At 43.0% G+C, this 12,600-nt stretch overlaps 1 protein-coding gene across 7 annotated transcripts in view; it reads right to left on the bottom strand.

Moving 5' to 3' along the window:
• MLH1 (mutL homolog 1) overlaps nucleotides 1–12,600 on the bottom strand; it is a 54,397-nt gene that overhangs the window by 22,660 nt on the left and 19,137 nt on the right. For all 7 annotated transcript variants that reach the window (XM_011981916.1, XM_011981917.1, XM_011981921.1 and 4 more), the window contains 4 exons: nucleotides 12,260–12,372; nucleotides 9,861–9,954; nucleotides 7,038–7,191; nucleotides 1,482–1,852 (listed from right to left, as the gene is read on the bottom strand). In XM_011981916.1, coding sequence (XP_011837306.1) covers nucleotides 1,482–1,852; nucleotides 7,038–7,191; nucleotides 9,861–9,954; nucleotides 12,260–12,372 — 732 coding nt within the window. The remainder of the gene's footprint in view (nucleotides 1–1,481; nucleotides 1,853–7,037; nucleotides 7,192–9,860; nucleotides 9,955–12,259; nucleotides 12,373–12,600) is intronic.

Raw genomic sequence — 12,600 nt, 5'->3', positions numbered from 1 at the left:
AAGTATCTGGCACACAGTAGATGCTCCATAAATATTAGCTTCCTTTATTATTCCCTGGAAAAAAATCTTTTTTTTTTTTTTTTTTTTTTTTTTTTTTTTTTTTTTTAGAGACAGAGTGTTACTCTGTCAGCCAGGATGGAGTGCAGTGACTTGACCACGGCTCACTGCAGCCTCAACCTCCTGGGCTCAAGTGATCCTTCCACCTGAGCCTCCTGAGTAGCTGAGACTACAGGCATTTGCCACCATGCCTGGCTAATCTGTGTGTGTGTTTGTGCAACTCTTGGACTCAAGCGACCCTTCTGCCTTGGCCTCTCAAATTGCTGGGATTACAGGCCAATGCGCCTGGCTGGAAAAGATTCTTAGAAGTCATCTTGCTAGGCTGACTCAGAAATGAGCAAACTGAAGTAATGCATCTCAGTTCACATGGCTAATTAGTGCCACGATAGTGCACGTGCAGTCTTGGGCAAATTCCTTCACCTTGAGCTCCAGGTTTCGTATAAGTACACATTAAATAAAGAATATCCACCTTAGAGATTTTGTGAGGTAACGTCTTACAGTACCTGCAGAATGTACACTGGAAGTGCTCAAAATCAAATGAGCACTTTTTTTTTTAAATAATAAATAACATTTATTATTATTATTATTATTATTAATTATTCCCGCTCCTTCTCTCCAGGTTTCTTTCACCACTAGCCCACATACTTCAGGGAGTTTTTTTTTTTTTTTTTTTTGAAATGGAGTTTTGCTCTTGTTGCCCAGGCTGGAGTGCAATGGCATGATCACGGCTCACTGCAACCTCCGCCTCCTGGGTTCAAGTGATTCCCCAGTCTCAGCCCCTCGAGTAGCTGGGATTACAGGCATGTGCCACCACGCCTGGCTAATTTTGTGTTTTTAGTAGAGATGGGTTTCACCATGTTGGTCAGGCTGGTCTCGAACTCCTGACCTCAGGTGATCCACCTGCCTCAGCCTCCCAAAGTGCTAGGATTATAGGTGTGAGCCATGGCACCCAGCCAAGGAGTTTTATAAATTAGCTTCAGAACATGTGTTTTTTCCTGGAAAAAAGTGAAAGCGGCTTTAAGTAGGATGAAAAATAATCCTCCAGATATGTTAGGCAGATTCTCTCTCTAGCCATTTCTGGTGTTGAGGCTCTATCAAAATTCCTTACTAAAAATAAAAGATAAACCTGCTTTTTTTCTGGTATGTGTGTTTATTCAATTGAGCAACTATTCCACAGTCTGAAGTGTTTTTAACTCATGCTTAGAACTGTGGACATTTAAGTTATTTCGAAGGACATTATGGTGGGTGACTCTCAAGTTATGGTCAAAGGCAGACAGTGGACAAGGCCACAGCACCATTCCAGAGGAAGCAGAGGGCAAGTCAGGCAGAGAGAAGATGCAAGTGATTCATGAAAAGCCAAAGTTAGAAGGCAGTTTTATTACAGAATAAAGGAGGTAGGCTGCACTTTTCCCAAAAGGCCGTACCTGGGGTTGCTGGAAGTGGGTCCTCTCTTCTCTGACATTTCTGACGTCCCCTTTGTTGTATCCCCCTCCAGGCTCTGATTTTTGGCAGCCACTTCAGCAGGGGATGGGAGTTCAAGCATCTCCTCATCTTGCTGCCTAGCCCTGCCACTAGAAATATCTGTCTTATCCTCTGGAACAATGGCCTGGGGCTGACTGGACAGGGGTTTGCTCAGAGGCTGCAGAAATGCATCAAGCTTCTGTTCCCGGGAATCTGTACGAACCATCTGGTGGGCATAGACCTTGTCACTACTTCCAGAAGTAGAAGAGGAGGTTAGACTTGCTGTGGATTTAACCATCTCCCCAGAGGGGCCAGCAAGTCCTGGTAGCAAAGTCTGTATCAAAAAAACAAAAACCAAAACAAAACAAAAAAAACATATATACATATATACATAGTGGAGAGACTCAGAATAAGAAGCATAGATACACAGGTCCCCAAATGGAGCAGTACTAAGAAAGAAGCTAGAATGAGGTATAATTATGATTGTTATAGAAGCAATTCTGCCCAAAATTTGAAGTACAAAAGGTTTACAGGTATAAAATTCAAGAATTAAGCAAAATACTTATAATCTTAAAATTATCTTGAAATGGAAAAATCAGTGTAAAATTTTCATACTTTTGTCTGGGGAGATGCTGCCAGAAGACTTTTTACTGTGGTAAAATATATACGAAATTTACCATTTTAACCATTTTTAAGTGAGAGCTCAGTGGCATTTACATTGTTGCACAACCGTCACCACCAGATATCTCTAGAACTTTTTCATCTTCCCCACATTGAAACTCTGTGCACATTAAACAATAATTTCTCACTTCCCCTTCCTCCCAGCTCCTGGCAACAACCATTCAACTGTCCATTTTTAAATACACGTATTTCCTAGCTCTGACCACTGGAAAGGCCTAAAAGTAATGACTACCCAGTAGCAATGAGGACTCCCAGATCCCAGATTATAGTCTCTAAATACCATTTCCCACTAAAATGAACTACAGCTCCTTGGAGAAAAAGCCTATTCCGGCGCTTGGGCTGGAAAAGTATAAAATGTGCCTGCAACATCGCCTTGTCAGAAACAAGGAAATTATCAAGACTAATGGAATTCAGTCAAAAGGTAGAGGGCCCTAACTCCAAGGGCTTGGTTCCACTGGACTAAGATGGGATAATTTGAGCATCAAAAAGAAAAATGACTATAATTGATTAAAATGTGTTGCTCTGTTAATAGCTATGACAAAACACTGAAAAAGCAAAAAACTGAAAGTGAGGAGGGAGGAGATGGAGAGGGAGGGAATAAGAGGGGAGAAAGAGAAGGGAAAACATCATTAAACACCACTGGAAATTACTAGGACACCATTCATTCCTTTGAAACTTGATAGCTAGAGGGATATAATTCAGCATTTGGTCTTACTTTCTAGTAAGAACTGTACTTCAGGACAACCAAATAGCTATAACAAGGGAAAGTTCTTCTATACGAAAGAATTACAGTCAATACAGAAGAAATGATAAAATCAGAAAATCATAATCTTGCAATCTAATGAAATAACTGATTCAGGTAATGGTCATCAACGAAAGGTGACACCATTAAGCTCCATGTTGATGGGTAAGTTTACAATGAGGGAATCAGGCTGTCACCAGCTGAACCCACTTATGAATCTTATCACCAAAATGACATAACAAGACATTATGCACCTCCTGCTGGGGTATATTAGGAAGTACAGGGCCAATGGAAACAAAAAGGTACAGTGACTTTTCTAACTTCAAACAGACTTAAAAGATTTTTAAGAGTAGTTATGGTAATTTCTGCTTCCCAAAACGCACCTGTAAATTAAAAAAAAAATATATATATATATATATGTATCTACACACACACGTATATACTTAATATACATAAGTACATATACGCTTAATATTTTTTTAATATGTATATATTTTTGTCCAAGGTTTCCAGCTCATAACTCCCATAGTCCTGTTATAGTCTTTTGTTACAATGTTGGGGTGCTGTAGGCCTCAGAAGGTCTTAGGAAACAGAATTTCTCTACCTTCTCCTGCTTTCCTTTCACTTGCCCAAGGCAGGACTCTAATCTGATTGTGGGTCATAAGACCCTCATTCCATAGGGGTCCTGCCCCATAACCTGGAGGAAAGAATGGCCACAGAGAGGCCAAGAAGAATCTGAACAAACAGGTCTTACTGAGTTTAGACCCCTTTATGTCCAATCATATTTCGACACAGTTGTCCACGTTTCAATCACTCCTGCCTAACGATGTCTCCATAAAAGGCCCAAGAAGACAGAGTTTGCGGGCTTCCGGAAAGCTGAACATGTTGAGGCTGACAGGAAAATGAACAAGAACTCATCCATGTGCTGGGAGCCAAGTACATGGGGACAGAAGCTCCTGCGCTCCAGACCCTTCCAGACCTAGCTTTGTGTATCTCTTTATTTGGCTATTTATTGGTATCTTTTTAAATCTTTGTAATAAATCCAGAAAACTAAGTACGCGTTTCCCTGAGTTCTATGAGCCACTCCAACAAATTAATAAAAAATAAACTGGGGAGGTCTTGGGAACCCCAACTTGAAACTGGTCAGAACTTCTAGAGTCCTGGACTTGTGACTGGTACCTGAAGCAGGAGACTGGGGGCAGTCTAGGGGACTGTACCCTGAACCTGTGGGATCTAATGCTATCTCCAAGTAGACAGTGTTAGAATTAAATTGGAGGAGACCAGCTGCTGTCCACTGTGGAACTGACTGCTTGTTTAGTGTGTGGGGAGAAACCCCCACATAAGTGGTTATAGAAATCTTCTGAGTTGATTGTTGTTATGGTGAAAGATTGGAGGAAAAACACGGCAACCAAATATGATGTGTGGAATCCCCAGGGTTCCTCATTTCCACACCAAATGCATTCACTGCAAACCAGGTCTTCTGATGTACTGGCCATGATCAGTGGAGTACAAGGCACAATCTGAGAAGCAGAAAGATGGTGGCTTCATGGGCCAAAAAGTCAGGAGCCAGTGTGACCTGCTGCTGGCAGGGAGAGAAGGTATTCTGATAATCCATGAAAACAGGGAGCAGCAAGGAGCCCACCAAGCTGGTGTCATGCACCAACCGACAGGGGCAGGCCCTCTGATCCTTCTGAAAACACACTGGTCAGGACTTACGCAGAGTTCCACCAGAAAAAAAATGTAATCTAACAAAATGAATCTGACTAACCCAGGATAAGACAAGCAGGCATGCTGAGAGGTTCTTTTCCCCATGGAGCCACAGACTCCATATATGATCTCTGGCAAACCCCTTGGACCTCAACTGGGACAGAGCAAACGGCAATCACTCTGTGCTAGGCAATGTGCTCTCCATCTTCATTTCACACTTTGAGACTTTCTTCCCACTCCCCACCAGCCAAACCATTTCCAGGTCTTGGCAATTCTACATGCTCAACTATTAGTGAATGGGGCTACTTCCTGTGTCTCAAGCCCCTCACCACTTCTCCCAAATCATTGTAGGATTCTATCTTGCTCCTCTCCAGTCCATTCTGATATTGCAACCAGGGAGCTCTTCATAAAATGCAAGTAAGATCCCACCCATTCCCATGAAATTGAAATCTAAACTCTTTAATATCCTGATGAAAACCTCTCTATTTGGCCTGAATTCTGCAGCCTCAACTCCACCACTGCCGCTTGTCCTAACAGATCCATACTCAGACCCCAGCACAGCTTAACCCCAGCTGCACATGACAGTACCTGGGGAGGGTTTTAAACAATCCTGAGGCCCAGACCCCACCACCCAAGAATGATTTATTGGTTTAGGCAGGGCCCAGACATTGGAATTTTCTAAGTTTCCCAGGTAATTCTAATGGCAGCCAGGGTAGCATATACTGGACCCATTGCACTCAACTTCCAGATCCTCAAATACATATTCTCTTGCGCCTCCAGGCCTTTATCCTTGCCATTTCCTCTGCCAGAAATACTCTTGTCATTCCCCCTCCCCTTTGGGTCCCAGGCTCCATGTCTCTTCCCTCCATTTCCTAACTGACCAAGTCCAGGACAAGGGCCCCTGCTGTATTCTCCCGAGTCTGTTTTTCTCTCCCATGGGATATATTCTCTAGTAGTCCATGAGCGCTTCTGTGGAAGGCAGCAACATCTATGCTGCATCCCTGGGCACCCAACACGGTATGTCTCAGGATTCTCGATGCACATGTGCGGAGGGAGGCAGAATAAAAGGAGCAGTAAAGGGGCACTGAGCTTAAGTGAGCAACGGGAACAGATATCAAACCAACTAACAGTTACTGGGTATTTCCTGTGTATCATAGTGCTCCAAGAGCCTTACTCACGCTAGACACGTTAACCCACTGGGGGCATGTGTGGCCTCATCTCATCCATGGGCACTAGAAGGCATAGGGACTTAAGGCCTCTGTAAGACCCAGGGCTCATGTTGGTACCAGGAGTCAATCAATAATGGAGGAACAAGGGTTGGTTTCCAGACAGAACTTCTTCCTCCCACCTGCCACATATCCCTTTCAGGTCTGTCACATATCCCTTTCAGGTCTCACCAGTAAGAACCTTCCTCTTTGCATCAACAATCTCTAGGTGTTGGGGGGTCCAAGGCTGGTGGGTCTGCCCTAGCTGGGTTTAATCTCACCGCTTAGTGCCCATGCCACTTCCATCTAGATTCTTTCCAGGTAGGTAACTGTGAGTGTCCTCCTGAGAAGCATTCATCTGCTTGGGAATTTTAAGTTTTCTGTGAAGCAGGGTCTCACAGAAGTCCAGTTTCTGCTTCTAGGATCCAGCATAATTTAATGCAGAAAATATTTATATTTCTATTTTGTAGTTTCAGTGTGCTTATGATGAACATCTTCACCATGATTAAAGGGCTGTCCACAATCACATCATCTCAGAACCAGGAGTATATTGAAGAGCATTTTATCCAACCTGCTTATCTTATAAACCGCAAAACTGAGAACTCAGGTAAGTGAAGTGACTTAGAATAAGAAGCACTTAGAAGCTGTACCAGAGACTTTCTGTTCACTGACTGCTTGTAACTGTCCCTGGATGTGGGGATGATCCATTCGTCCATTACTGAGAGGGATATGGAGGCCAGGGAAGGTTAGTCGCACAGCTGGTAAGCTAGGTCTGTCCAACAGTAGAGCCTCCGCTCTTCCCACTCTTCCCACTGCCTCCCTGGGGTCCAGCCCCTCCACTGTGCCATGTGTAGGTAGGAGTAACCTCCTCCTGAACATCTAAAGTGAAGAGCGCATTGAAGAGGCACCCTATTCTGTTTTCAGACAGCTCGTTTTCCTAGGAAGTTGGTCTAAGGTTCCAGATGGAGGCAAAGTGAGGAAGTGAGCTCAGGCCTTATGACTCTAAGCCTAGGAACAACAGCACAATACCTTTATAACTAGGTTCAAAGAAGAAAATGTTAAAACTATCAAGGTAATACTTGCAAAGAAAGTTCCTAAGTAACAGGCAAAAATCTGGGCTCTCATGTCTGGCAGGGCACATTTCAAAGGCCCCAGAGAAGCAGCTGGATGAGAAGCGCCCTGACCTGAGTGAAGTACATCCTGGAGGAATTGGAGCCCAGGAGCTTGCTCTCGATGTGCTGTTGCACCCGCTCCAGGATGCTCTCCTCGTGCAGGAAGTGAACTTCATGCTTTGTGGGGTGCACATTAACATCCACATTCTGGGGACTGATTTCTAAACTGGCAGGAAAATAAAAGAGAACAATTACCTTAGATAGTGGGAGGGGGAGAAAAAGCCCACATATGGCACATATGGTGTATGTGGTGGCCAGAAGATTTGAGGAGGCCGGATGACACAGTGGTCAAAACCTCAGGATCGAGTCTGAGTGTGTTCAAATATTGGCCATACTACTTTAGAGCTGTGTAGCTTTGCGTTAAGTTACATCATCTTTCTGTGCCTCAGTTTCTTCATTTGTAAAGTGGACATAACAGAATTACCTATCTCACAGGTTTATGGTGGGAATTAAATTCATGCCAAGTGCCCGGGCGCGGTGGCTCAGGCCTGTAATCCCAGCACTTTGGGAGTACGAGGCGGGTGGATCACGAGGTCAAGAGATCGAGACCATCCTGGCCAACATGATGAAACCACATCTCTACTAAAAATACAAAAATTAGTTGGTGGCACATGCCTGTAATCCCAGGTACTCAGGAGGCTGAGGGAGGAGAATCCCTTCAACCAGGGACTCAGAGGTTGCAGTGAGCCGAGATCGCACCACTGCACTCCAGCCTGGCAACGGAGCAAGACTCCGTCTCAAAAAAAAAAAAAAACATTCATTCATGCCAAGTGCTTTATATGTACCTGCCATATATAATATATGTTAACTGTAATTACTCTCATTTTAGAACTAGTGGAATTTTTTTGTGTGATCTTGGGCAAGTCACTTAACTTCTTAGGATCTGTTTTCTCATCTGCAACCATGAATAAGTAAGTCCTCTATTATGTGAGGAAACAATATATGCAAGAACACTTTCTATCCATAAAATGTAGTCATAAAAATCAGTTTAGAGGCTATGCTAGCTATCAATTTATTGCCTCAGCTCCGAGTTCATCTTTCATTGCTTGCTCTGTGATAATGGAGGTTTGCAATGTGAAGCTTTGCCAGTAGAAGGCGCTAGAGGGACTCTGCAGGAGAAAGGGGTTTCTATGCCAGGTTAGGGTGCATTCCTATCAGACTTCAAGTTCTTCAGCACAAGTGGCCAGCAGCACGTGTACTCTTCTCACGGGCAGTTTTTCCCAGCATCCCCTCAGAGTGGTACTGGGGAGCGCCTCATTGACTTTACCTCGCAGCGAGCCAGTTACGTTCTCTTCAACAAGGTATGCATCTCAGACAGTAGGTGGGGGAGTGTGGTGAGGGGATGCTATCTCAGCCCTAGGAGGAAATGGTTGTTCTTTATATATGCTGTTCCTGTGTCTTATTACTCTATTCTCTATTACTCTAATCTCCAGTTTGTAATTCTTTATTCATCTATTCAAACTGTTGCATGGTTTCTCCTGTTTGGACCCTGATTAAAACTAACTTTAGGCCGGGTGCAGTGGCTGAGGCCTGTAATCCTAACACTTCAGGAGGCCAAAGTGAGAGGATCACCTGAGGTCAGGAGTTCGAGACAAGCCTGGCCAACACGGCAGAATCCATCTCCACTAAAAATACAAAAATTAGCTGGGCATGGTGGTGCACACCTGTAATCCCAGCTACTCGGGAGGTTGAGGCAGGAGAATTGCTTGAACCTGGGAGGCAGAGGTTGCAATGAGACGAGATTGTGCCACTGCACTCTAGCCTGGGTGACAGAGCAAGACTCCATCTCAAAAATAAAATAAAATAAAACTACCTTTGACCACAATTTTTATGCTCTCCCCCTTTCAATCAAAATGAAAACAATGATAAATTAGGATAATTAGGACATGAAATAGACAAATTAGTAGCAGAGCCAGAAATAATACAAAGAAATCCTCCATAAGTCAGCTCTGGACTGTAAATTCCTTTAGAGCAGGGGTACCTCACATTTATTCTGTATTTCAAATACCTACTATGGGGTTTGGTCTATTTAATGCAAGTGCTAAACTGTATGACTGCTAAACTAATTACATCAACATCTGGGCAAACAACAGTGGATATTTTAAAACAAGAACCTCCACAGAGCAGGACATAGTCTTTTTTTTTTTTTTTTTTTTTTTTGAGACGGACTCTCGCTCTGTCACCTAGGCTGCAGTGCAGTGGTACAATCTCAGTTCACTGCAACCTCCACCTCCCGGGTTCAAGTGATTCTCCTGCCTCAGCCTCCCGAGTAGCTGGGACTACAAGTGCCCGCCACCATGCCTGGCTAATTTTTGTATTTTTGGTAGAGACAGGGTTTCGCCATGTTGGCCAGGCTGGTCTTGATCGCCTGACCTTGTGATTCACCCACCTCAGCCTCCCAAAGTGCTGGGATTTACACATGTGAGCCACCATGCCTGGCTGATTGTCTTTTATGGAAGAAAAACAGTAGCTGTTGTGGCTTCCCAACTGACCCCAGCAGAAGTAATATTTAGAGCCTTCAGAGCACATCTGTTTCCACTCTGCCTACAAGCTGTCAGCACCTCCTGATGGGGTGAGGCATGGCATTCCTTTTTTTTATTGCTAACACAAAGCCTGGCATATAGGAGGCTCTTAGTGAGGTTCTGCTAAATTAGTGAATAAATGAAGGAAAACTGTGCCTTGTACCTGTAAGAAGGGACAGAACATCCTTTTGCCAGTGGTGTATGGGATTCACTCTGATTGTACTATTAGCATGCTCATCTCTTTCAAAGAGGAGAGCCTGAGAGAACATCTGTTCCCTGTGAGTCTTGGTTGAGGAGTTTGGTACTACATTACCTGAGGTACAGGAATGGGTGTGTGTTTTTGGGCAAGTAGGCTGCATACACTGTTTCTATGGCTTTTCTCAAGGAAGTTGATTCTACCAGACGATCTAAACAACAAAAAGAAAGCAACCAGTTCAAAACTGTCCTGAAGGGTGAGGTCACAGGTGTACATTCATACGAAGTCATGAAATCACCTCAGGAAAAACATTTCTGTAGTGATACGCACATCACATCCCCAGGAAGAAAGGTGCACCTTTACCTGTCACCACTTTCCAGCCCAGTATCTTACTATCGGCTTGGGACTGTTTTACTTCAGTCAAGTAACAGAAAACATGATAAGGTAATACATTCTCCCTCCTCACTTCCCTTTGCCCCCATTAGCTCATGTGGACTAACTGTGCTTTTGCTGGGCACAGTGGGAAGTATGATGTCAGCCCTCAGTCTTTTCATTCGGCAAATACATACTGGATATCACACACATCAAGTGCTGGGAGACAACATGCTGATAAATAAAGCAATTCCAATCCCAAGTGGCCAGCACTATTATAGAGCTATGAGTGCTAAAAAGTGAGCCGAGAGAGCAACTAACTTTGCTCAGGAAGTTCCGACGGTGGAGCAGCCATAATGAGTTTTCCAGAATTTCGGGCAGTACAAGTGTCAATGCACATTCAAGGTAATTTAGGAAATGAGGCTAATCTGGAGAGGGTAGAAAGCAATAAAGGCAGAAAAAAATAAGACTAAAATCAGAGGAAGATGTATTTTCAGGAAACACAGCTCTCCTTTCTCTCTGGACAGATTTTAGATGACCTGCTGATTATCTGTTGTCCTGTGTTGTTGCAGACAAGGATATGTCAAATCTTTTTATTTCCAACAGGAAGAGTGGTTGTGACTTTATCAATGAAGAGACTAACATCCTCTGAGTGCTCACCACATCCATGGCCCCACCATTAATGTCACTGTACTCTGTAACATGTGTCCTGACCACACAGGCCTGGAGCAGGCGTGGGCACCTGACAAAAGGACAGCTGGAGCCCCTCTGCTGAGAATTCTGAACTTGAGATGCGCCAAAGGAGTGTTCTTTGTCTCTGCCACCTGAGTGCGCCTGCACAGTGTAGATAAATGAATGGCATGCATAAGAGCTCGACCTTTCTTTGCTACTGGGAACTTGATATTGTGAACACATTAGCTAATCATAATGCAGAGGCTGTGGTAAGCAGCCCCAACAGAAACACGGACAGAGGAGAGTCAGAGAGCACCTACATTGAATTTTTTGTCTGCTTTATAGTCAGCATGTGTGTTACAAAGCAGTTATTCTTCATGGTTAGGAAAAAAACTAATGAAAAACATTTTCTGAGCCTTGATTAACACAATCTTTGTTATATATCAGGTGTAAGTCCTTCCTAACAAAATAGGAAAAACTCTGCTAATAGACATCAGTTTAACAGAATGTGTTTGTAAAATGATTGGCTCTGTCCTTACTGTTCCTGTATTGCTTTGAACAACTGCTGTAAAACTGCATATTTTGAGACATTTACAACTGGTTAGCACTCTAAATGGAAGGAGGGAATATTCCATTTCCAACAGCAAACAAAACAAAAACTATAAAATTATTATTAAATGCTTTAAAACAATAAAGATAAGTAATCCATAAGATAAAAATGATGAAAACTGAGAACACAGAAATGGAAAGATTCATCTTATTTCTGGATGGAAAACGAAAAATTCAGACTGTGTTTGGGATTATTTGTTGTTGCTAGGTCACCACCAAAACCTTGTAATAAACAATTAAGTTATAAGGAGCAGAATATAAAATAGCATTTGTTTAGTAAATAACAATCATGTAAACACTATGTCAGCAGAGAGATAAAAACTGTAAAGGAATCTGAGAAATATCCTAATTAATTTAGTTAATTTCCTCCCTAATTTTTAGAACTTCTCTTTGTAGCATAAAGCTCATTCTTTAAAAAGGAAAATCTCAAGTATCTTAGCAATTTCTTTAATGACAATGCCTATACCTAAGGTACTCCTTTTCCGTGTCCTGCTGTGCAATTTCAAATGTGGCCCTTGATCTCTTGCAGCAATGTTCTGGCTAGGGCTTGCTTGTAAAGACTCTGACACCATCAGGGTGAGGAAGATGTGCTGGCTCACAGGAGCCTGTTATGCCCTCTCCTGGGCTTCCTCTTAGAGGTGAGAACCAGACTCCAACAGTCAACCAGCAATGAGCACATGTGGGAGGGCTAAGCGCAGACTTAGGACAAAAATTATACATGCTTCCCAATAAAACCAAACTTGGCCATGACGTTTCTCCATGTTTAATCAAACCTATGGATCAGAAATTTTTCCATGGTCCCATAAAATTCCCTGTGGGTGTTTCCTGTGAGTGGATTTCCCATGTGGTTCTTTTTCACTTACGGTTGATGAAGAGTAAGAAGATGCATTTCTTCACTGAGTAGTTTGCATTGGATATATAACCATTCATTTTGAAGGCTAGGGTTTTATCCTCACATCCAATTTCTATCAGTTCTCTGGTTAGAAAAGAGATTCCGAAGCTTTTGAAAATACTCAAAACTCAAACATTACAAAAGAATCAGAATTTAAAAACACAAGGTTCCTTCCCATAAACTAACTTTGTGAAATGAGGGCCCCAGAGACTTGGTCCATTTGAGGTCCTCCTGTGCCTGTCCATTCATCCATCCATTTGTCTGTTCATCCATTCACCCAACAACCATCCCATCCATCCATCCATCCATCCA

Source organism: Mandrillus leucophaeus, unplaced genomic scaffold (assembly GCF_000951045.1).
Source record: "Mandrillus leucophaeus isolate KB7577 unplaced genomic scaffold, Mleu.le_1.0 Scaffold231, whole genome shotgun sequence".
NCBI lineage: Eukaryota > Metazoa > Chordata > Mammalia > Primates > Cercopithecidae > Mandrillus > Mandrillus leucophaeus.
This window is presented reverse-complemented; position numbering and strand designations above follow the sequence as displayed.